The sequence below is a fragment of the Kryptolebias marmoratus genome, linkage group LG3 (assembly GCF_001649575.2).
Source record: "Kryptolebias marmoratus isolate JLee-2015 linkage group LG3, ASM164957v2, whole genome shotgun sequence".
NCBI classification, from domain to species: Eukaryota; Metazoa; Chordata; class Actinopteri; order Cyprinodontiformes; family Rivulidae; genus Kryptolebias; species Kryptolebias marmoratus.
The window spans coordinates 2,725,241-2,748,834 of record NC_051432.1 but is presented as its reverse complement, the minus strand read 5'-3'; the positions used below and the strand labels follow the sequence as shown (position 1 = coordinate 2,748,834).

General features: G+C 39.8%; 1 protein-coding gene across 2 annotated transcripts; it reads right to left on the bottom strand.

Moving 5' to 3' along the window:
* Positions 1–7,944: 7,944 nt before the first annotated feature.
* Positions 7,945–23,583, bottom strand: pik3r6a (phosphoinositide-3-kinase, regulatory subunit 6a). Of its 2 annotated transcripts, none has more exons than XM_017427702.3 (6): positions 23,258–23,583; positions 16,789–16,909; positions 11,821–11,894; positions 10,979–11,093; positions 10,304–10,374; positions 7,945–9,169 (listed from the first exon to the last, which is right to left on the bottom strand). In XM_017427702.3, exons 1-6 carry the CDS (start codon positions 23,334–23,336, stop codon positions 9,057–9,059), a joined length of 573 nt encoding a protein of 190 aa, XP_017283191.1. In that variant the 5' UTR covers positions 23,337–23,583; the 3' UTR covers positions 7,945–9,056. The 2 variants fall into 2 exon arrangements, with proteins under 2 accessions (XP_017283191.1, XP_024864232.1); XM_025008464.2 differs by lacking the exon at positions 23,258–23,583 and adding an exon at positions 19,561–20,020 and having other exon boundaries at positions 16,789–19,428.
* Positions 23,584–23,594: the final 11 nt, after the last annotated feature.

Below are 23,594 nucleotides of genomic sequence, written 5' to 3'. Positions count from 1 at the left end.
GGGTGGTGGAGAAAATGACCAGGTTATATACACAGGGGATAATCATGGGAAGTGGGCACAGGTGAGTGATTGCAATAACTTACAGGTGGAGATGGGCGTGGCAGATAATCAGGGGCAAACAGAGGGGAAGTGAATACTGACTGAGGCATTGGGAAAACAAGAAAACAAATGCAAAATGAATCCAAAAGAAAAACAAAAACAAAACCCAAATCATTACAGGAGACTAAATGGACTGTACTTATATAGCACCTTTCTAGCCAATCAGGCTACTCGAAGTGCTTTACAACACAATCTGTGTCCTCATTTACCCATCCACACACACATTCATACAGCACTGAATCTGAATAAACCAGTCCATGGAGACTAATTAGTGCTTCAAACTCCATCCATACACCGACGGGGCACACATCAGAGACATGTGGCGTTCTGTGGGGTTCAATGAGGGGTTCAGGGTCTTGCCCAGGGACACTTTGACATGTGACTCCTGCCAGGAATTGAAAGACAACTGCTCTAACCACTGATCCACAGCCGCCCCAGAAGACCCAGGACACACTGGAGAGACTGTCTCTCGGCTGGCCTGGGGACGCCTTGGAACCCTCCTGGAAAAGCTGAAAGAGATGGCTGTGGAGAGAGAGGTCTGGGCCTCCCTGCTCAAGCTGCTGCCCCTGCGACCCGACTCCAGAATAAGCAATGGATGGATGGATGGATGGATGGATGGATGGATGGATGGATGGATGGATGGATGGATGGATGGATGGATGGATGGATGGATGGATGGATGGAAGACACACTGAAAAAGAGAATGAAAACATTACGGCTGATGAACTAAAGTCAGAACTGCCCTTTGCTTCCATCACCTGTGACAGTGCCACTAAATGTTTACAACATTTAAAAACTGCTTGAGTGAAAGTAGAAGACATCTGCCACGGGCGAGGGCATGTAGGAAACATTGTCACAAATCAAGTAAAAGCAGCTGGACCAAAATAACTCCGTGTAACAGGGTTATCTGCATACAGTCTGTTTCACACGGTGCAACTCATCGCCATGGTAATGCACATGAAAGAATGGGAAGCTTGCTCCCAGCAGCCTGCAGCTCAGCAGCTGCCAAACTCAGAGCTCAGATGTTAGTGGACCGTTAATTATCCAGGACACACAGTCCTGGTCCTGCTGGGATCAAAGAACTCTTCCAAGAAGAGCTCCAGAGAACAGTGACCAGCTCATGATGCTGTTTAGTGTTTTTAAACTCCTGGACACATTTTAGTACGCGGATGCTTCTGTGTTAATTGAAATGTTGGCAGTTGTAGTTTTTTATCTCTTAGAATTCAGTGTGTTTGCTCCGATGTAAAAAAAAAAACAACTTTACTACGAAAATGGTGACACACGCAGAACCTCGTATGTCTTCGTCTGCCTTGTTGTCGACAGATAAATGCATTATCAAATGTGTGGCTTTTCAGATTACCTTCACAGGTATTTGTGCTTCAGGTATCCATGGCAACAAGTGGCTCCTTTTCATTCCATGTCACTCTTCTGCATCCTTGTAAAGTCAAACACGTACACTGAGCGCTAATGCATGAAAACTGAACAACATCAGGGTTGATTATATACAAAGAGGAGCAGTAATGCTTTCTCCCCGTGTGTGTGTGTCTGTTTGTGCTCATGTGTCTGTTACCAAAATATCTCCTAAACCACAGGATAGATTTTAATGAGACTTGCAGAAAGTGATCATAGGAAATACATCGACAACTGATTAACTTTTGGAGTCAATCCAATTCAAGATGGTTGCCACAGTCAACCAACCTTAAAAAACACACAAGTGGTTACAACTCAGCCAATTTTACAACTGTTCGCCTTAAACTTGGTGTGGTAGTAGCTGAGTGTCATTCACAGCATCAGCTTGAAGTTCTTCTCATTGTTTAAGATCTTTGTCTAAAACTTTAACTTTTGGAGTCAACCCTGTTTGTCTGTTAGCAAAATATCTCATGAATCACTACACGGATTTTAATGAAACTCTCAGAAAATAATCTTTGGATATACATCTGCGACTCATTAACTTTATGGAGTGAATTTAATTCAAGATGGCCACCACAGCCAACCGACATTAGTCAACACAAAAATGGCTGTAACTCTGTCAGTTCGACAGACATTGAGCTAAAATTTGACGAGGTAATAGCTGAGAGTCATTCACAACACATACTCTAAGTAAGACATCTTGAAATATTACATGACATTGGTATAAAACTCAGGTGTGAAAGGCAGCGGGTGAAAAGCCTTCCTTCAAGAAATGCTAGTCCTTTAACTTTATTATAGAAATGTAAAATGACATTTATCACTGGAATTTAACTCAAATAAGAGTCTCCCACTGGAGAAGGTTTGCAGGTATTATGTTTCAGCTGGTAACAAGTTGTTTATTCCTACAGGATGCAGGGATGTTTCTCATTTCTTAAACTAAGTCTGGAGACAAATCTTGGGTTTAAAGAAATGATGCAACTCCATTTCAGAAGGGTCCAATTATTGGTCTACATCAGGGGTGGGCAACCCTGGTCCTGGAGGGCCACTATCCTGCATGTTTTACTTGTTTCTCTGCTCCAACACACCTGATTTGAATCAATGGGTGATCAACAGGCTTCTGCAGAACAGAAGCTTTGAGAGTTTTAGAAACTCTCAAAGCTTCAAAATTGGGTTAAAAACCTTTCCGATAAATGAATAAAACTTGGAAAGATTAACGAGAAGCATTATCTTCAACCATAAAACATCATTTTCACGTGCTAATTGGCATCCAGTGAGTCCTAAACTAAACCCTACTGAGAATCTTTGATAAGCTCTGGAGAAAACTTTTTTCAGCACTTTAACTTTCTCATCCTCACTTCAAGATCTTGGCAAAAAAATAAAATAAAATCTTTGCAATTCTGGACAGAATAAAATGCTGCAATATTATGTAAGCTTATTAAGACAACACCACAGGGAATGTGTGCCACTCTTAAAGCCAGAGGAGGTCTAACAAAATAACAGCGTGGGACTTTTTTTTTTTTGTGCTAGAGATTGTGCAAGTCAAGAAAGACTCATAAAATGGAAAATGATTCAATTTGGTTTTAGTATTATTGTCATCTCCGAACATGAACATCCATGTCTGAAAATAAATCAAACGTTTAGGCTTTTAGATTTTCTTCACAAGAGCTAGATAAGATGATCATTGCAGCTGTCACAAATTCGAAGAAGGCCCACCAACAGGGCTGCAAGGAGAGAGATTAGATCTGCTGAAAAAGTGACAGACAGCAGCCTTCCTTCACTCAAGGACATTTGTGTCAGCAGATGCAGAACCACGGCGAAGAGCATTATGACCGACCCCACCCATTCAGCTCATGAACCCCCCCCCTCCATCTCCACCAGCTGAGGAGCAGCTTCTTCTCTCAGGGTATGAGGCCCCTTTTAAGCTGCCCTCTGGACTTTGTAATTTGACTACCATAGGATTATGCTTGTAATGACTTTAGGTCATTCACTTCTTTTTATTGGCCTGAGTAACAATCTCCCATCTCTCTGACTTGTTGAATGACATAATAAATAAATCCAAATCTGAAACAAGAAGATTAATGTCATCTTGATTGCAAATAACACGTTAATGTCACAGAGATTACTGAAACCAAAACACCTGAAGAGTGAAGTGACAGAAGACCAGAAGAAGGTAGCTTAAGGGGACAAAACGGGAACAGAAAACTCTCAGGGTTGATTTTCAAAGCGTGGAGCAGGTGTAGTCAGAAACCTTTTTTTCATTCATTGACCCCAGCTGGAAATTTATTTTGCATATTCAAACAAGACTTAGTGTCAAGATGAAATTGATCATTTTAAATGCTAGAATATTTAGCATTATCTGTAACTTTTACAGAACTGAAATCTTAAAATTTTAACATACTAAAAATAAAAAAAAACACGCTCCTACAGGTTGGATGGGTGCTGCTTGTGTCCAACAATCTTTAAATCCAACTAGAGATTCTCAAGACTTTGGCTTGGTCATTTCAGCACAGTTACCTGGTTCTCCTTAAACCAGTGGAGCGTTGCTTCAGCAGAGTGTTTAGGCTCATTGTCCTGCTGGAAGGTGGACCTTTGTCCCAGTTTCAAATCTCTGGAGGACTCAAACAGGTTTACTTTCCTCTATAATTTGCTTCATTCACATGTACATCAACTCTGACCAGTTTCCCAGTCCTTTCTGATGGAAAACATCTCCACAGCATGATGCTGCCACCACCATGCTTCACTGTGATGATGGTGTTCTCAGGATGATGAGAGGTGTAAGCTTTGTGCCAAATATGGCGTTGTCCTTGATGGACAAAAGGTTCAATTTTAGCCTCATTTAATTACAGACCCTTCTTCTACATCACACGTCAAACTCAAGGCCAGCGGGCCAGATCCGGCCCTCTGTAATATTTCATCTGGCCCTCTAGTCTGGTTCAGATCGAGTCTCTGATTCTTTTTTTGCTTTAAAAAACTGAGCCTAATTAGTGAAGTTTTCTCTCCTCAGTGACTTAGAAGCCAACAATATATAGTTTTAATTTCTGTATGATCAGGTTTTTGTCTGTTTTAATGTTAAAAACTTGATTTAAAAGCTGAGTGAGGCGTAAGAAATGACTGCTAATGATGTGCTTTTTGAAGTTTGATCTATTTGTCTGTGTTCATTAAAGTCTGTTTGCTCTAAATTCTGTATAATCTGTAACTGGGAAAAGGCCATTGATATTTCTATATGAATGATTTGATATAATACATCTAAAACTAATTAATTTATGTCATTTTTAATAAATATTGATTGTGACTGGCCCTTGGCTAGGACCAAATTTTTAATTTTGGCCCCCTTGCGTCTCTGGGTTTGACACCCCTGTTCTACATGGTTAGTTAAAGCCTCCTTTGATCAAACTTTAAAAATATTACTTTGTGAAAGTTTTTTTTTAATTTTATTTGAAATCCATTCAATAGTATGATCATTCAGAGTGTTTGCTACTACTACACCCAGTTTTAGCTCAATATCTGTAAAACTGACTGGGTTGTGGCCATCTTCGTGTTCGTTAAAATCACTTTTCTGTGGTGGCCGTCTCAATTTGGGTTGACTCCTAAAGTTAATCAGTTGTGGATGTGCACCTAGTGATTTCATTCTGAAAGTTTCATTAAAATTCATTCAGCGTTTCATGGGAAATTCAGCTAACAGTGGAGACAAACACACACACAGGCAAAAAAGGAGATGATGATGCAAAGAAGGATTTTGCATAAAATCAAGGAAATCATGGACAACCCTGACCATCCTCTTCACGAGACCATCATCGCAAAACAGAGTCTCTTTAGTCAAAGGCTTCTTCAGATTAGTTGTAAAACGGAGGAGATCTTTCCTGCCCACAGCCATCACTATCTATAATAACTCCTTGATTTAAATGAGCTACGTCAACATTTAATTTCCCTTTGGGATTAATACAGTATTTTTGAATTGAATTGAATTGAATTGAATTGAATTGAATTGAATTGAATTGAATTGAATTGAATTGAACTGAACTGAATTGAATTGAATTGAATTGAATTGAATTGAATTGAATTGAAGCAAAATAGTAAAACAGGACAAAGAACAGAGGGAGAAGACCGACATGTTAAAAAAAAAAAGTTTTGTCAGGCAAAATAATAACTAATTTCAAACCCAAAAGCTCTGATCATTAAAGAAATTAGTTCTCTGCCTTTACAGCTCAAGCAGCTCCGCATTAGAATAAGTCGCACCACTGGATGACACAAGAATTCAAAGTGTACCATAAAGGCGCGGTAACCATGGTAACAAAGCCATGACAGCTACTGTACCTCTCATCAGGTGCACGCACCGAGTACAAACCCACTGTCTTCGTTTGCCTCTGACGCAGGCGTGTCTGCTGGACCTCACGTGTTCACGGGGATTTGTGCAGAAGGTGTGCAGGATTCTGGCATTTGAACGACAGCCGTGACCTTTTTCCACGGCGAGTCGTCCTCATGGGAGTTCAGTGTTTCCACCGAGGATGACTCATGGTGAAAATAAGACCCCTAACAACCTCGTCTCCTTGCCTTTCCCAATCCACTTTTCCTCCTTTCATTCAGCTGCCCCGCTTTCAGTCACTTCACACTGTCTTCTCTCTGTGGTTTCCTCTCATGGGAGAATGAATTCTGACTCGTGCAGGCAGGGGATGCAGCACACTTGAGGAAATGCTTTTATTTGTGCAAACTGGAGAGCGGAGGCAAACCACTCAGTCAAAATAAAGCTCCACGCAAATACTGATGAGACGAGGGCCCTGCAATAAAGGAGTGAAGAGCTTTATTTATTCCCTAAGAGGAGCAAACTTAAACGTGGAATTTATGTACGAACATTTTTATTTTACCCATCTTTTTTACTTGTAAAGCAGTCGCATTATTCATTAAATGCTCCAGGTCTGGCCTCACTCGCACTCACACACAAGAGTAAAGTTTGCCTGGTAATCTGGAAGTTTAAAAGCAGCATTTCAGTTTCGTTAGCAAACCACTCCTTCCTGCCAGGATCTCCATGGCAGCATCAGACATGGTTGCTGAAAGAAACACGACCCAACGCTTCTGTGACTAAATGTCAGCAGATCTAGTCCAGGGATGGAACTAAAAAAAGACAACAGCTGCATTTATCTCCAAGACCTTTTAGCAAAAACAAGGAAATAAAATTGAAATGACAGAATAATGTAGGCAAGCATCCTAGTGATTATAAGGATCGAAGCGTCATTTTTAAAACTATTCATCTCTAATAGGTTTTGTTTTGATCCAAGGAAAACAGTTTTGTGTCTAGTCTTTTGTCTAACCTCAGAGAAGAAGCTGCAGTAGACTATCTTAAAGATAGTCTACAAGATCTATGGGCTCTGTTATTTCAGAATAAAAAAAGGACTAAATTGGCAGCAGCAGATTATTTTGTTTCCTTCCTGCCTTTCCCAAATGCCACATCTACCGATGGCTGAAAAAACATCTGCCCCCTTTGGCGTTCTTTGGGTTTTGTGGCCTTCCAAACTGAAACCTAAAGCGAAATTATGGAGGGGGAAGGATGTATCTTATAATTGACACAACTTAACTATGACTTTGAAGATGCAGTTAAGGCAGCAAGTCTCTTCAGGTTTGTCTCCATGAGCTCTGTCTGTCTAACCCCTGGACCTTTGTCCGTTCTTCAAGACCAAACTGCTGCAGCTCCTTCAGGTTGGACGGTGGCTGCTTGTGTCCAACAAACTTGAATTTAAACCAGAGACTCTCAGTTGGACTGTTTAGACTGGACCACTTCAGGACCTTTGACTGGTTCTCCTTTAACCAGTGGAATATTCTTCAGCAGAGATTTTAGGCTCATTGTCTTTTTGGAAGGGCAACCTCTGTTCCAGTTTTTATCTCTGGAAAACTCAAACAAGTTTCCCTCAAGGATTTCTCTGTATTTTACTCCATCCATCTTTCCTCCAGCACTGATCAGTTTCCCTGCTGATGAAAAACATCTCCACAGCATGATGCTGCCATCACCATGCTTCACTGTAAGAATGATGTTCTCAGCCCTGATGACAGGTGTTAGGTTTGACTCAGACATGATGTTGTCCTTGATGGTCAAAAAGTTTAATTTACCGGTGTTGAGTCAGAACAGTTGATTTTGAGATACAGATACTGAGATCGTCTGGCACTTAGATTGTCCACAGGTGTTTTTTTAAGTAGTTTCTGAAGGTAATGACTATAACAACAAAGCAAAGAGGGTGAATACATATGCACACGCTTTTCAGTTTTATACTTTTTTACCCATGTAACTTTAATAATCTGAAGTATTTTGTGTAACTCTGTTACTTATAATTTAATTAATCTAATTTAATTTAATAATCTATTTAAATCCCAGGTTGTATGCCGACAAAACAGAAAGAATACCAAAGGGGTGAATAATTTTGCAGCCCACTGTATGACAACATTCGATTTTCAATCAGACGCATTAAGTTTTTTATTGTTTGACAGTAAAGCTATGGTTTATACAATGTTGTCATGGCAACTTTTCTTCTTGCAACAGCAAGAGCTGCAGCACAGATTAGTCAGTCATTATGCCCATGTACCCTGTGTCCTGTTGAGTTTACAGACGACTCTATACTGACGAGCCTAACACCATCTATCAGAATGGGCTAAAAATGATTTTATGGAGAAAAAAAAGATTAAAATACCTATTTGTACTGAAAATGAGCTAAAGAGTTTTGCAAACAGCCTGCAGATCAACTTGAGCGTTACGGACTTTAATGTGTTTTGAGTGGGAGTTGAGGTGCGCGATGATGATGTTGTGTAAAAGTCTAGCGGTGCCCAGTGTCAGTTGAGTGCTGAACCAGCCTATTTATTCAAATAGATGACACAAAAATAAACGTCCAAAACTAACTTTACTGGTTATTTTTTCCTCACCATCAGTGGGGAATTTTGTGCCATCATTTAGAGAAAAATACAGGAACAAATATAGAGGAAGTCAACTGAGAAGCACTGAAACAACGCTTTCACTTTCTCTGACCACGACTTTTCCAAAGGTCATACACATTTTAAATCTGGTGCTATATCGCAAAAAACTTCATGCCAGCACCACTCCTGATTAATGTCAGTTTCATTAGTGTTATCTCCCGTACGGTAATTATAAAGTTCCAGGCATGCACAGACTGGTCTGTTCACTGCAGTGCAGCTACTTCTATAACAAGGAGACGACAATTACTGGAGCCTCACGAAATCTTTAAATATCTAACTTGTGGGCGAGTCATGGAGTTGAACCCAATTAGTGTGCTTTGCGATACATGTGTGAGCTGAACTGGGCTGTTAATGTCTTTCAAATGTTTGGTGGGAAAAAAATTACAATACACGGGATTGGGGTGGAAAGCAGAAACACAAGAAGAAAGGGAAGTTAAAAAACAGGAATACTGCAGCATTTTCAACAGGTGAGCACAGCTCCATCTGGGACTCCTGTAAGTCTTTATTGGGCTGAACGGTTGAAAGAGGAGTGGTCATCGTGGTCTGCGAGTCTTCATCAGTCCTTCAGCGGGGCCCACTGCTTTGGTTCTTGACTACATGATGGAGCACGTAAAACCACAGCACTCCTTCAGGAGGGTGAGGCCGGTCTTGGTGAATGGGGAGGTGGTCTGCTGAGCCCTGGTTGGTGCCCTTCGGGCTGGCAAACCTAAAAACCGCGAAGCAGGGAAAATGAGACGATTAGAACAACTGCACAAAAGAGGAAAGAGATGCATATTCAACACTGTAATAATAAACTAGAGCATTTCTGAAAACAATATATGAAGGGTGCCAACTCAACTACTGCCTGAAATTCCAACATACACCAGCTTTCTTCTCTAAAACCCAATAGTCATTTGGGACTTACTAAATCTCAAGCTAGTGTATCACTGAGCTGCAAATGTTGGCGCTAGTTGGAGATACAGAATTGTAAAATAATATACACAAATTTTTAATTGGAATCACATTGAATGGATATGTTTGCATCTATTGTGAAAATTGGGCCCAAATTTGCTGGGAATACTAATAAGTAGTGCACCAATGCTGCGCAAGATTTGCACGACATTCTCGGTACAAAATTGCTCGGTTTTGCCACTTGTGAGTGACACTTAATAGTCGCAACAGTGGTCCAAAAATTATGGGTTATGGGTGACAATTGAGAAATCTGGACCATTTAAATACAGGGCCTTGCAATAGTCAGTCACAGCAGCAGCAGGTCTCTTTCCTGCTGCTGAGAACTGAGAACTCAAACGATTTTTGGAAACTCACTGATGAATATCATTTACAATTGTCTCCAAAAGTTGCAGTCCAGGAAGTTTCCAGCTTTAGCTGACAAAATGCCTACATTTTGATGTATGAACTGTATAAGAAATGTAAAAAGAACCAAGATTTTTTTTTTAATTAGAGCTATCAGTGGGTCATTCGGATCACCATGGTAACCACAGGCCCATCTCGCTCACTCCCTGACTGTACTCTTTAAAAGACAGGCAGGCAGAAATGTGAAGTAGAAAGTAAGGCTCAGACAAACAGTCATTTTGTGAAAACTACAAGTTGGATTGAAAAAGTCCTAAACTGTAAGTGGCAGAAGCATCCAGTAGTCACACGTCACTTTACAGTTAAATAACATGTAAAAAATAGTGTTTATGATTAAAAAAAGCTGTTTGGTATCTCAATGCTTTTTTATGGTAATACTGTCTGTGAACATAGATTATTCATTCAGAACCCTTAAGGAAGCAAAACGTTTTAAAACTTGACAATATTTTATCATATTATTTAGAAAGTTTCTGATTTTGTGCTTTAATACCTGTCTTCTTCATATTTCTTGGCATTCTGGACTTCAGAAAATCTGCCATTTCTTTATCCTCTTCTTTCTCCCTGAAACATAAAGTCAAAATAGTTGTAAAATAAACCGTGTATACACAAATTGTGCTGTCAGTACCTTGTTTTTACAAAAGAAAAAACTCATTTTTTTCTTTATCAGTCCCTGGGTTTTGTTTTGGTTTTATATTTTTCTATATCTTATGTTGTTGCATTTTTTTGTTTTTCTTGCCAGGTTTTATTTTCATTATTGTCACAGAGAAATGGCAAGAGTAATAAAAAAAGGAGTTTATATTCTGTGATTAAAAATGAACAGAGAAGAGCTGATAACATACCAGTAAGAGAGTAACTGAGGACAAGTACAAAAAACAACTGAGAAAACCAAACTTAAAAACAAAAAGTCGAACCAAGAACTTTAAATTTAACTGAATAAAAAAATATTGTTATTTCAAAGCAAAACACAATTCATACACATGCAAACCAAACAACAAAAAAGCAGTAAAAAAAATAAAAACAACATGCATTTATTAAAAAAGAAAACAATATTTATAACAGCACATATGTCAAATCACAGAAAATGTGCAAAATTAATGACGTACTGAGGACATCATTTCTTTTCTTCTAGGTTATCAGTATTTAAATCATGCATTTCGATGCAAACCTGAGTCGTTCAAACTCAACATCATCCACCAGGAAGTCTCTGGTCTCTACCAGCTTGTGAATCTGCTGCAGTAGTTCTTCTTCCTTCTGTCGGTCCTCGTTGGACTTATCATTATCTGAAGCACAAAGAGTACGTCAGTATCCAGATTGTGTCCCGTGCATGAACTCCTACCGTAACCGCTTTTATTGGGGCTGGTTTTCATTTATTAAGCCACTTACAGTCGTTACACAGAAGAATGGTCAATTGTTGAAATAATGGCTAAAAGTAAGATGAGAAAAGTCTTATCAAAGTACAAACAAATGTGGAAACATTTGAATACTTGTCTATATATAAATTTAACTATTTACCATTTTGGAAAGTGTAATGTTCAGATTTGTTACCAAAATGCAAAAGAGAAATTTAATATCACTGCCAGGTACATAGGGTCCAATGAACACCCAACTAAGGCCTAATATGTGTCAACTTTTGATTTGATGCAAGTGATCAGCAAGACCACTTTTTTCAGGGGTGGGCTGTTGAGGCAAAGATTAACATTTAAGTATTAATTAATATTATTTTAAGTTGTTAAAAACACAATAGAAACTGTGAAGCTCTTTCACCTTAGAAGTATAACCGCTGGAAAAACAACTAGAAACCCTGACAGAACGCTGTAATTCTAAACTTTGTGTTATCATTTTTAAGCAAGTGGTGTTACATTTCTTTTATTAAACAAACAACATTTAAACTTTGGAAACTTGGCTCTCACAGAGTCTTGATGGTACAGTGAACAGGCCTTTTCTTCACAATGTCTGGGTTTCATCCTCCATCAGCAGTCAGAGCAACTCTATCTGAAGGTCTCCTACCTGGGATGGACACCAGTTTGTGAAGCTCCTTCTTCAGACGAGTAATTTCTTTACACAGCTGAATGTCATCCATCCTGCACAGGCATGACGGAAATACACACAAACACAACAGTTTAAATCATGTTTATCTGATAGATTCCCTTTTGTTCGTGTTCCATTTTGTTTTGTCTGTACACCAAAGTTGGTCATGGAGTTCCTCAGGGTTCAGTACAAGGAAAATACTCTTTACTTTATATATGCTTCCATTAGGTAAAGTTATTGAACAGCATGGGATAAATTTTGACTGTTATACTGATAATACTCAGTTATATTTATCCATGGAGCATGATTAATCCGGTTACTTAGATTTTTAAAAAGACATGTCTTAGAGATACAAAAACCTGGACGACTCTTAATTTTATCCTTTTAAATTGACAAGACAGACAATGTTGGTTGTGGACTTTAGGACCTTAGGAACAAACTTAGCAGGTTTTCATTTGATGGCTTTGGTGTTATTTTTGATCAGGATATGTTGTTTAGCTTGTTTTTATGACCACTTTCTTTGACCTGAACAGCATTTCTAAAATGATAAACATCTTGTCCCAAAATGAGGTAGAAAAAACACTCCATGTATTTGTCACTTCTAGGCTGGACTATTGTAATGCTTCATTATAAGGATGCCTGCAAACTCCTTAAAAGGTTGTCAGTTGATCCACAGGAGAGATCATATTTCTCCAATTCAGAAGAGAATTTGAAATCTTACTTCTAACATCCAAAGCTCTCAACAATCAAGCTCCATCTTATATTAAAGATGTTATTAATCCATATTTTCCTAACAGAGCAGGTTGCTCTCAGACTGCAGGTTTACTTGTGGTTCCTAGAGTTTCTAAAAGTAGAACAGGAGGCAGAGCTTTCAGTTCTCAGGCTCCTCTGTTGAACCAACTTCCTGTTTCTGTCTGTGAGGCTGACACCCTGTCTGCTTTTAAGACTGAGGTTAAAATTTACCTTTTTGATAAATCCTATAGTTAGAGTTGGTTCGGGTTTTCTGAGCTCTCCCTTAGTTATGCTGCTATAGGCTCAGACTGCTGGTGGACAAATTGGCCGCATTTCCTCACTCTGCTGCTGTCCTTACTCTCTCTACTCTCAGTGTTTGTCCATGTAAACATTAAGGCCACACAATTAGTGCTTTCTGATTTTCTTCCCACAAAAACGATGCCTGGCCCAATTTGTTGCGTTTGTCTGTGTCTCTTTTCTGTCCTCTCAACTCCCAGCCAGTCGAGGCAGATGGCCGCTCCTCCTGAGCCTGGTTCTGCTGGAGGTTTCTTGCTGTTGTGCCTGCTCAAGATGGGGGATTGCGACTGAACGTGATTGTAATATAACTGCAATGAAATGACTGTAATTGGAATTGAATATGGATTCTTTTTTGTCCAAACTGGACTTGTTTTTTTTTCTTTTGCACAGTGCCCTGAGATAACTTTTGTTGTGAATTGGCACTATATAAATAAATTGAACTGAACTGAATATAAGTAGTATAAGCCATGCACGTCGTCACTGCTGTCCTTTACAGTGAATGTCCAAGTTGCCGTGCGAGTGACACGCTCATCGCATCCAGGTTCGTAAATTGGTTTGCCTGGAAATCTTCCAGATTGTTTCAGATTTTTATGCAAGTCCCAGCTGTCATGGAAAATGGAGAGGAGATTCAAGCTTGTCATGGATTTCTGTGTTTGTCAGGCAGCAATGCTAAAATGCCAAAGAGCACTATTAGAACGAAACAGGCGTCTGAGACGGTTGGTGTCTTCAGAGCTTTTCGACTCTTTGGAGTGAATCTCCACCCCCAGATGGTCCGGCAGAATGTTTGACGTGATCAGCCATGACACATGAAATCTCGCCCATCACTCAGTATCAATAAATGTCTTGTTCATTAGAAATGATTCAGCAGCCTTCACTTCACATCATCCTCATAAAGCAAAATGATCCTTATCAGTCTCAGCGGGTTAACGTCATGTTTGGTTTTCCTCTCTACTTGGTGTATGTCTAGCTTTAAGTTTGCCTGTCTTCTTTGTTGTAGTCCAAATTGTTTTACTGTCTTTACCTCCGCCAAGGAGGTTATGTATTTGGTAGTGCTGGTTTGTTTGTCTGTCTGTTAGCAAGATTACTTAAAAACTAATGAACAGACTTTGCTGAAATTTTAAGGAAATATTGAGGTTGTCAAAAGAAACAATTGATAAAATTTTGTTGGTGATCCAGATCAGACTATTTTTTTATGACGCTATGGCCTTGGTGGAGGTTTGTGCTCTCCGAGTGCCTCCAGTTACATTAAAATTTTGGATGAGAAGTTAAATGAAGTCCAGTTTTCAATACATCATTTTTTATCCAAATCTGAACCCTCTCTGGGGGAGAAAACAAAGGTCACCTTTTAATTTGCTTTGTGGGCGACATTTGAACCAAATCAGATGATCTAAACAAAAAGTCAGTTTAAATGTCTTCGTTTTAAATTTGAAAAAGTTTCAGAGGGGTGTACTATGAAGCATGTTCAACATAGCCTGGCTTGATTAAACCCAAAACTCTGCTAAGCAATACCGATTATTATGATGATTATAGTCATCATCTGATATATATATATGCATTGCTCAGGAGCAGGTTATGAGTTCATTCTCTGTTGACATGATGATTTAGCTGGACTCAAAGAGAGCCTCTTTTGTGATTCAAAAAATCCTAACTTTCAGCTCAACATACTGTAGTAGACTAAACCAAAAATTTTGCTTTGTATTATTGTGGGTAATTACAAGATTATTGTCACCAATAATCCATCCATCCATTTTCTTTATCTACTTTTCCTTTCTGGGTCACAGGGAGCTGGTGCCTATCTCCAGCCATCATTGTGTGAGAGACAGGGGACACCCTCAACAGGTCACAAGTCCATCACAGGGACACATAGATCTCCACCAATAATGTGGGTAATTTATTTAATAATCAAGCAAAGGACTTAAGGACTGACAGCTGGGAGATTTATTTGAACAATTATAATTTGTTTCACAAGGTTTGGATAGTCTTGCGATCTGGTTCTCTTCTAGAGACAGTAGCAACAATGATACTTGTCTCAATCATCAGACACAGTTAACACAACATAGATGCTGTCCTCACAACAAGCATGTTTTTATATCACCGGCAGACATTCTGACTTGTGACCTTGACCATGTTACTTCAGTTTCATTTGCAATGTTCAGCCTCTGATATAGGGCAGCTCTAATGTAATCTAACCAAAACCCCATTTTAACATCTTTGTTTGAGCTAAATTTGGATCACATCAAATGAGCTGAATAAAACCAGATTTTCAATGCCTTTTTTTATGAGATACTAAAAAACGATTTAACAGACACGCTCAGCAAAATACAATTTTCAAAATTTTTTAGGGTTAAATAAAGACAATAACTGACTGTGTCATAGTTAGAGGAGGGTAAAACCCAAGAATGCAGGCCATACGAGGACTCAGGTTAAAAAAAACAACAACAACAACAACCAAAAAGAAGATTTAATAACAACAAAAAGTACTAAGTGACAGAAACCACAAGGTGAACAAGAATTACCAGACAGATCAAACATACCATAATGGTCTACAGTGGATGTGAGAAGACTGAGAGACTAAATGGACTGAGGCTGATGAGGAAGTTGGAGACAGGTGGCTTCATGATAACAGGGTACAGGTGTGGGTGGGCGTGGCCAGACTGAGGTCAAATACTGATGGTGACGAAACACTGGGGAACAACTGAACATGAGGAAAATACAGAAAGTAAGCATCACAAAGAATAAACAAGAGAAATAAACTCAAAAACAATAAACACACACACAAAACACAGATTGACTTGAAATAACCATAAAAATGTAGATGAATGTCCAGTGGAAGAACACATATTTTACCAGAAGACAAAAGATCTTGGAATTTTTTTGTGTGTGGATCGCTGGAGGCAGCGTTGCTTTAAATCATGATAGTTTATCCCCTCCCTTGTCTCTTTTGCAGCCCACAGTCTCTCGTTCCCCTGCTTTATGCACTTGACTCTTGCTTGCCAGTCCTCACATTCTCTCTGCTGTCTGAACAGCGTTGTTGCCTGTCTGTCAGAGGAGTATATGAATAAATATCCATGCATTAGCCTGCTTTGGGGGAGCAAAGGTGGAGCTCTTGGAATTTTAATAGGGGGCAGCTGGAATGAGATGACTGAAGAGAATAAAAGGCAACTTTTGTTTTCCCTCAGCTCCCATTTGACTAGGCGCTTGATGTTTTTACCATTTTTTTCTTTTACATTTTTGTTTTACAGTCATTAGAAATACAACATTTTGAAGAAATACGTGTAAATATGTGGTTCCTAGAAAAACCAAGCATTCCTAGAAGGAATGCCCACCAAATTGCCCACCACCTTTAATGCTAGAGTTTGAAGTTAAGATCATCTTATGTTAAGAAATGATACAGTTATATTTTGGACATACCTTGAAAATAATAGTATGCAGAATCTCACTCAACATTGCAATAGCTTATGCAGTCCCATTCAGAGTATGTGTTCAGAGTGACTCTTAGTATCTGTAAAATTGACGATCAGCCATTTTAGTCTTTTCTACAGTTGATTAGCTGTGACAGCCATTTTAAATTGGATTGTCTTAAAAGGTTATTCAGTTGTAGATGACCATCCAATGATTACTTTCTGAAAATTTCATTAAAATTTGTTCAGTGGTTCATGAGAGATTCTGCCAACAGACAGACACATGCACACGTAAACACAGGCAAAGACATTATCGCCCACATTTTGCCTTTCTGTGGTGGGGAATAAATAACATAAATGATGTCAACTCGCCCTAATGGGTCAGTATTATAAATCAGTTGAATTAAGATTTCATTACTGGTGAGAGTAACAGAGTGGGTAAGATTTCTTCTTAGTCCAGCACATTAAATGATCTGGTCAAAGAAATAAAAAGAAAACAAACATCTAGGTCACTCACATGTATCTGAGCTCTGACTCCCTCCTGACCAGGATGTCCCTGATCCTCTCAATCTTAAAGAGCTCCCCCTCGATGTCGTCCACGGTGATGGTGGAGTCGGCCATGGACACCACGTCATCCTCTGAAGGACAGACCCAAAGCACAGCTCATAGTCTCGTTGTCTCATAAACGCTGGAAAAAGGACATGCTCGACAAAGAACAGCTCATCAGGCAGGACGCGCAAGATTAGTGTCTTCCTTCGAGGACTTTACAATCTTTCTTCTTTCATTAACATTTACCACTTATAGACGGGCAGACGGGCCTAATTCACACGTCTGTCAGGGTTTAAAAATAATCTCCACTGACTGACACTGTGGGACAATAACTGAACGGGAATCTGCATTTTAAACAGCTGCAGCAGGTGGAGTTTGAATTAACTGCTTGATGTGGAGCAGAGCCAAATCACAGCGTGGCAGAGGTTGGCACATTTCATACCTGTCTCTCTCTCTCACACACACACACAGTTTACATGCGTAAAGCCAGGGTAACAAAGCTTCGTCCTGTGCATCCTGCTCTAAAGGCTTTTTGCTGTTTCTGATAACTTTTACCACTCTGAGTGGAGCCACAGTTTTACATTACGTGCTAATCTGCACAGCGGCTCTGCTTTTGGTCATTTCGATGATGACCTCAATCCCGTAAACCAGGCGCACACTCATCAACTGATAAAACTCCAACAAAGGAGGCTTAACGGCACATTTCATGTCAGAAATTAAAAAAACTGTTCTTAAAAAAAGACAGCTACTCTCTTTAGTATCACTTCATGTCAAAAGAAAAGACAATTAAACATTTGTTCCTGTCTGAATGTTTTTTTTAATAAAACAACATATAATTTAAAAAAAAAACATTGTTAAAAAAGTAACAAATCTTTAGTTTCATCAACAACGGTGTGATTTTCTTACTATTTTGATAAAAAATGCTGGGTTCTTCCTTTATAAAAAATTAATACTTTATCCAACACACTCTCATAGAATTGTTAAGTAAAGAATTTTGTAAATTAAGCTAAAGAAAACAAGTTTCTGAAGACAATTTGAAGCCTGCCAGTAACATACATCAACTTTTGTCTAGAAATCCCAAAGAGTATTTTGGAAAGTTGTGATAATCTAAAATGACAAATTGTCAGCTTTTTGATGTAAAACCCAAATTACAACAAAGTTGGAATGTTGTATAAAATGTAAAATAATACAAAATGCAATGATTTGCAAATCTCATGAACCCTACATTCTATTTTTATATTGGAACATAGTAAACATATCAAATGTTGAAACTAAGAAATAAGAAAAAAGGTCATTTTGAGTCTGATGACATCAACACATCTTGAAAACTTGGTACAGGTCCATGTATCCCACTGTGAAGCGTCTCATCTTCTTTTACCATCAGTCTGTAAACATCCAGGACCTGAGGAGAGCAGCTGCTGGAGGTTTGAGAGGGAATGCTGTCCCATTCTTGTCTGATGTGCGATTCTAGGTGATCAACAGGCCTGGGTCTTCTTCGCTGGATTTATTTTTTTTATTTATTTATTTGTGCCAAATGTTTTCATCTGATGAGAGGTCTGGACTGCAGGCAGGTCAGTTCAGCACCCGGACTCTTCCACTATGAAGCCCTGCTGTTGGAATGGATGCAGTCTGTGGTTTAGCGTTGTCTTGCTGAAATAAGCAAGGCCTTTCCTGAAAAAGAAGTTATCTAGATGGGAGCAGACGTTCTACTTTTCTGCATTGATGGTGTCTTCCTAGATGTATAGGAGGCACTACTGCACCCCCATACCATCAGAGTCAGGCCAGCTTTTGATCGCTGATACCAGGCTGGATGGTTTTTCTCAACTTTAGTATGGAGGACATGGCGTCCCTGGTTTCAGAAGATTCCAGGCATCCAACACTGACTTTCAGCCTTGTCCTTTGTGCAGAGGGATTTCTCCAGATTCTTTAAATCTCATGATAATAATATAAATATAAGATTGTTGCAGCCTTTTGTTGCCCTTGTCCCAACTTTTCTGAGATGTGCTGATGCCATCAAATTTAAAATTACCTTTATTTTCCTAAAAAATGGTGCAATTCTTTGATGTTTAATGTGATCCACTGTGAATAAAATGTTGGTTTGTGAGATTTAAAAGTCATTGCATTTTGTTTTCAGTTTACATTTTGCACAAAGTCCCACGTTCTTCAGAATTACAGATGTATTTTTGCATAGGTTTGTAAAGCTGTGACGGGCATAGCAAATTAAAAATCATGACAGAAATGGGAAAATAACAAGCAAATAAAAAGAAGAGGGCTTCAGGGCTTATGCCTTAGTAGTCTTACTTATAAATGCTGGATCTGCCCGTTGTTCAGACAGTTCACATTAGAGGCTTCAAAACGTGTGACAATCATCTTGATCTGCTAATTAAAGGAAAAACCTCCCTTCCTGCTGTTCTTCCAGCAGCATAAACAGAGAAATATCGAAGCCCCCATTGACAGTCAGCCCCTGACGAGGTCGTCCAATCTTTTTTTTTTTTCCATCTCACCACTCGGCAGAGCTCAAGTAAAAAAAATGTCTGTTCAAGTCTCATTCAGCCTTTGGCAAGGTAGAACGCAGGTTCAAGGTGCAGCGAGGACAACTTCCACTGCTCTACCACGGAAAAAGCAAAATGAGAGAGGGGAAAGATTATTCAAATTCGGCTTGGATGACTCAAGGCTTGCAGCAAAAAGCACTGTGAAATGCATTAACCATGCCTCGTAATAACTCCCGGTTTAAACTCACCCCAATTTATATTAAAACAGAAGATTTGTTTGGGGATACAAAGAGACGCGGGCACACAATGATGAACACATCCCACATTACACCGTGTCGCTGTTTATTTCACAGAAACGGAGGCAGAATGCAGCAACAGTGGGTGAAAAGCTCAACCCTCCCTTCCTGCTCCCGTCGTAATCAGGATGGTAAGGAGCAGCAGGTGCTGTTCATCAGAGTTACAATTGGTGCTGCCCATCAATCTGGGAGAGGGTTGTGAGCCTCTTGCTAAGATTTTCTACAGGGTTAGAGATTATTCACAAGGTCAGAACATTCAGGCAGATGACAGCTTCCCCCCCCAAAAAAAAAAACAACACAAGCTGATGTCAGACGGAGGAATGCTAAAGTGATCAAAATATTTATTTATTTATTGGGGGAAAGTGGGAAGATGGGTGTTCCCTTTCAAAATATATATAAATTTATTTACAAATATTTTCCCCATAGAAATGCATTGAGATCTCTGATCTATTTTTTTATATATACATTCTGCTTCAGCTAGTTTTAGTTTTTAGCTACTGTTATTTTTTTAGCTTTTAGATAGCCCTTTGCTGCTTTTAAAATTTAGCTCTTTTGCTACTTTTAACACTTAGCTTGCATTTTCTACTTTTAGCTTCAAGCTAGCTTTTTGCTACTATTAGCTTGTAGCTTGCATTTTCTACTTTTAGCTACCAACTAGCCTTTTGCTATTATTAGCCTTTACCTTGCATTTTCTACTTTTAGCTCACCTTTTGCTATGTGTTTTGCTACTTTTAACATTTAGTTAGCTTTTAGTTGCATTTAACTTTTATTAAGGTTTTTACTACTTTTAGTTTCTAGATTGCATTTTCTACTTTTAGCTTTTCGCTGGCCTTTTATTGTTTTTTATATTTTTGCTGCTTTAGCTTCTAGTTACCCCTTTGATACTTCTAGCCAGTCTTTTGGTACTTTTTTTGTTGCTAGTATTTACCATTTTTTAGCTTTAAGCTATCATTTAGCTTTTTTTTTTAGGTACTGTTTTGCTCCTTTTAGCTTGTAGCCAATGTTCTGCTTCTGTTTGCCTTAACAACCCACTCTTACTGCATTTTCCCAGAGAATGCAAGTTCTCTCGTCTTTATCCTTTTTCTATTTTTTAAGATTCTCTTGTTGTTGTAGTGTTTCCCTAATCTGCTCACTGATTTGGTCCAGTTTGTTTACCTTCTGTCTCCCGCTCGCACCAGGTTGTTGTTTTTCAGTCATCTCAGCTACATCAACATATATTTATATATATATATATATATATATATATATATATATATACTTCCATGTTTTCACTTCAGACCTTTGTTGTGCTGTCTTTTGTTTCTCATGCTCACCTCATGTCAGGATTTTAAAATTTAGATTTATGCTTTGGGATTTCTCTGCAGATGCAGCACAATTTGTGAAAAAAGGGTGGCAGCAAAGATCCAACAAAAGGTTTACAAGACTGGTAAGAGCAGCTATGTTGTATGGTTTGGAGACAGTGGGACGGACAAAAAGACAGGAGACAGAACTGGAAGTGGCAGAGCTGAAGATGTTGAGGTTCTCCTTGGGAGGGACAAGGATGGACAGGATTAGGAATGAGGTCATCAGAGGTACAGCACAGGCTGAAGGACTGGGAGATAAAGTTAGAGAGGCCAAACTGAGATGGTTTGGACATGTGCAGAGGAGGAACAGTGGGTATATTGGTAGAAGGATGTTAGAGATGCAGATGCCAGGACAAAGACAAAGAGGAGACATATGGATGCAGTTAGAGAGGACATGGAGGGAGTTGGACTGAGGACAGAGGACACAGAAGACAGAGTTAGATGGAGGAGGAGGACTCGCTGTGGAGACCCCTGAAGAGGGAACAGCTGAAAGCAAAAAAAGAAAAAGACAGCATAAAAGCACGAATCCAAACTAAAGTACGGTGGTGGAGTGATGATTTTTAGGTTGCAGGCTCATCTTTTTGCAGTAAGGAGCATTTAGAATTTCACTTTACATTCAGTGATCAGGAACCTACGCACTGACCTGGCCCTGTATGACACGTGTAACAGCATATCTGTCATATCAGAACAGCAAATAAGGGACAGGATCATCGGAACATCGCAGCATCGCATCTGTTATTACACACACCACAGCCTCAGATACTCTCCTACTGTTGAAGACAGCGTGTTCTACCGCAGCAGATCAGGAGAACAGGTCACACCGAGTGGTTGTGACTCATCTCCACACCTCTCTGTTGCTCGTTTCCCTTTTTTTTCCTCTATACCCACATTTCTGCTATCATTTCGTCCAAACCGCTGGAAACACAGGGACCGTGAGCTCAGTTTAAACTCCGCTCCTCAGACTTCAACTTTTGTTTTTGCTTTATTCCTTCTGTAACAGAACCACCGAACACTTCAGGGGACGAGGAAAACGAAGGAGAAGGACGGAGGGGAAACTGCGGGGTGAATGAGGAGCGAGGAAAATCGCTTCGAGGGGAAAGGAAACACAAAACAAAGGGTTTAACTGAGATGCCGACTTTAAAGAAGCGTTACTCACGCAACAGTCACATGGGAACGCATGAGTGATGTAAAAAGATGGACGTGGAATGACTCATACCCCTGATTCACTTCTGTGTATACTGAGATCCGTGGCTGTAAGAAAATAACTAGAATGTGTACTTATACACAGTCAGACCAACATTTTCACCCTGAAATTTATTCCACAAACAAGGAGCTGGAACAAAAGCGATGTGCCAGTTGCTGCTGTGGGTTTGGTCAGACAGGTTCAGGAAGGAATTGACACTTAAAGATGCTGGTGAATACCACAGATGCGCATGGAAAGACAAATCACCACCAAAACAAAAAAAAAAAAAAGAGAAAGACCATTGGTGCACTTTAACTAAATCTTTAACTTTCCCTCTGATCTGCTGAACACATACACAATATACCAACATTAAGAACATTACACAGGCATCATATAACGTAACCTTTTAACAACATACGCTTTATTTCTTCAGGTTTTCACCCAGCTAAAGAGAATTTCCAAATATACCAAGATACGTGGTAAGAGCTCAGTCGTTCAAGACCTTACAGCCAAAAAGGTCAAACACGATCCAGCTGCTGCTTTTTCCTTCGTTGAAAATGACCACAGATCAAAAATGACACACTCGATACCATCGTCGTCATGGAGAAAGGACCGAAAAGACCACAAGTGACTCTTTTTGGAGAGGAAAAAAACAAGGTTTGCTCATTTAAACTGATGTTGACTGAGGTCCTACATATAAACAGTAAAAGGGACTGACACGACGACATACAACACTGGGAGAACTTCTGCCTCCAGTTCCAGCAGTGTGAGTCATTGTTCACCGACTGTGTGACACATAAACAGATGATCCGAGCACTCAAGAGACACCTGCGGATTCCTGTCACTTTCAGAGCTGCTGCCTCTTTAGATAAAGAAACTAATTACAGGGTTTTTTTTCAAACACAGGGTCATTATAGAGCACAAAGCCTTCGATGACTAATAGTGGTAAAAAAATCTATTGTCCAATTCCTCTGATGTTAATGTTGCAGCTGTTTTAGAGTCAAAACAAACTGTACATGTTGAGGGGATGCTTCAGGAGAGTCAGATATCTAACTCGTAAAAGCAGGTGAGGTGTAATTCAGTCAGTATGTGAACGCGAATCAGGAGAGCGCTGTGAGATAACCTGGTTTCTTGGCGTCTCTGCTCCATGCAGTGTGCTCCAGTGAGCCGTACTGAAGAGGGGCTCCCTGCTTCTTCTCCATCGGCGGCGCCGCTGCGCTCCAGCTGCAGAAGACGGGAGAGGACGGCTACGGGGGGGGGGCGTCTCGCAGCCTCGGATCGTTGCCGTTTCTCATCTGAGTCGTCAGCAGACAGCCACCAACTCGCCAAGGCGAAGGGAGCGAAGGTGCTCCAGAGATCCCCCGGCAGCTCTGACGCTGCTGCGCGTCGGCGGACAAACAGCCCCATCTGCTGACCTCGGCGCAAAGTTACACCGGAGAGGTCCGCTGTCGTTTTCTCAC

Excerpts from the sequence above, each read along its gene's own strand:
- pik3r6a (XM_017427702.3), bottom strand. The coding sequence starts at position 23,336 with ATGGAGAAGAAGCAGGGAGCCCCTCTTCAGTACGGCTCACTGGAGCAC. Across the intron at positions 16,910-23,257 it reads CAGAGACGCCAAGAAACCAG|AGGATGACGTGGTGTCCATG; the intron begins GTTATCTCACAG and ends TCTGTCCTTCAG. Across the intron at positions 11,895-16,788 it reads GAGTCAGAGCTCAGATACAT|GATGGATGACATTCAGCTGT; the intron begins GTGAGTGACCTA and ends ATGCCTGTGCAG.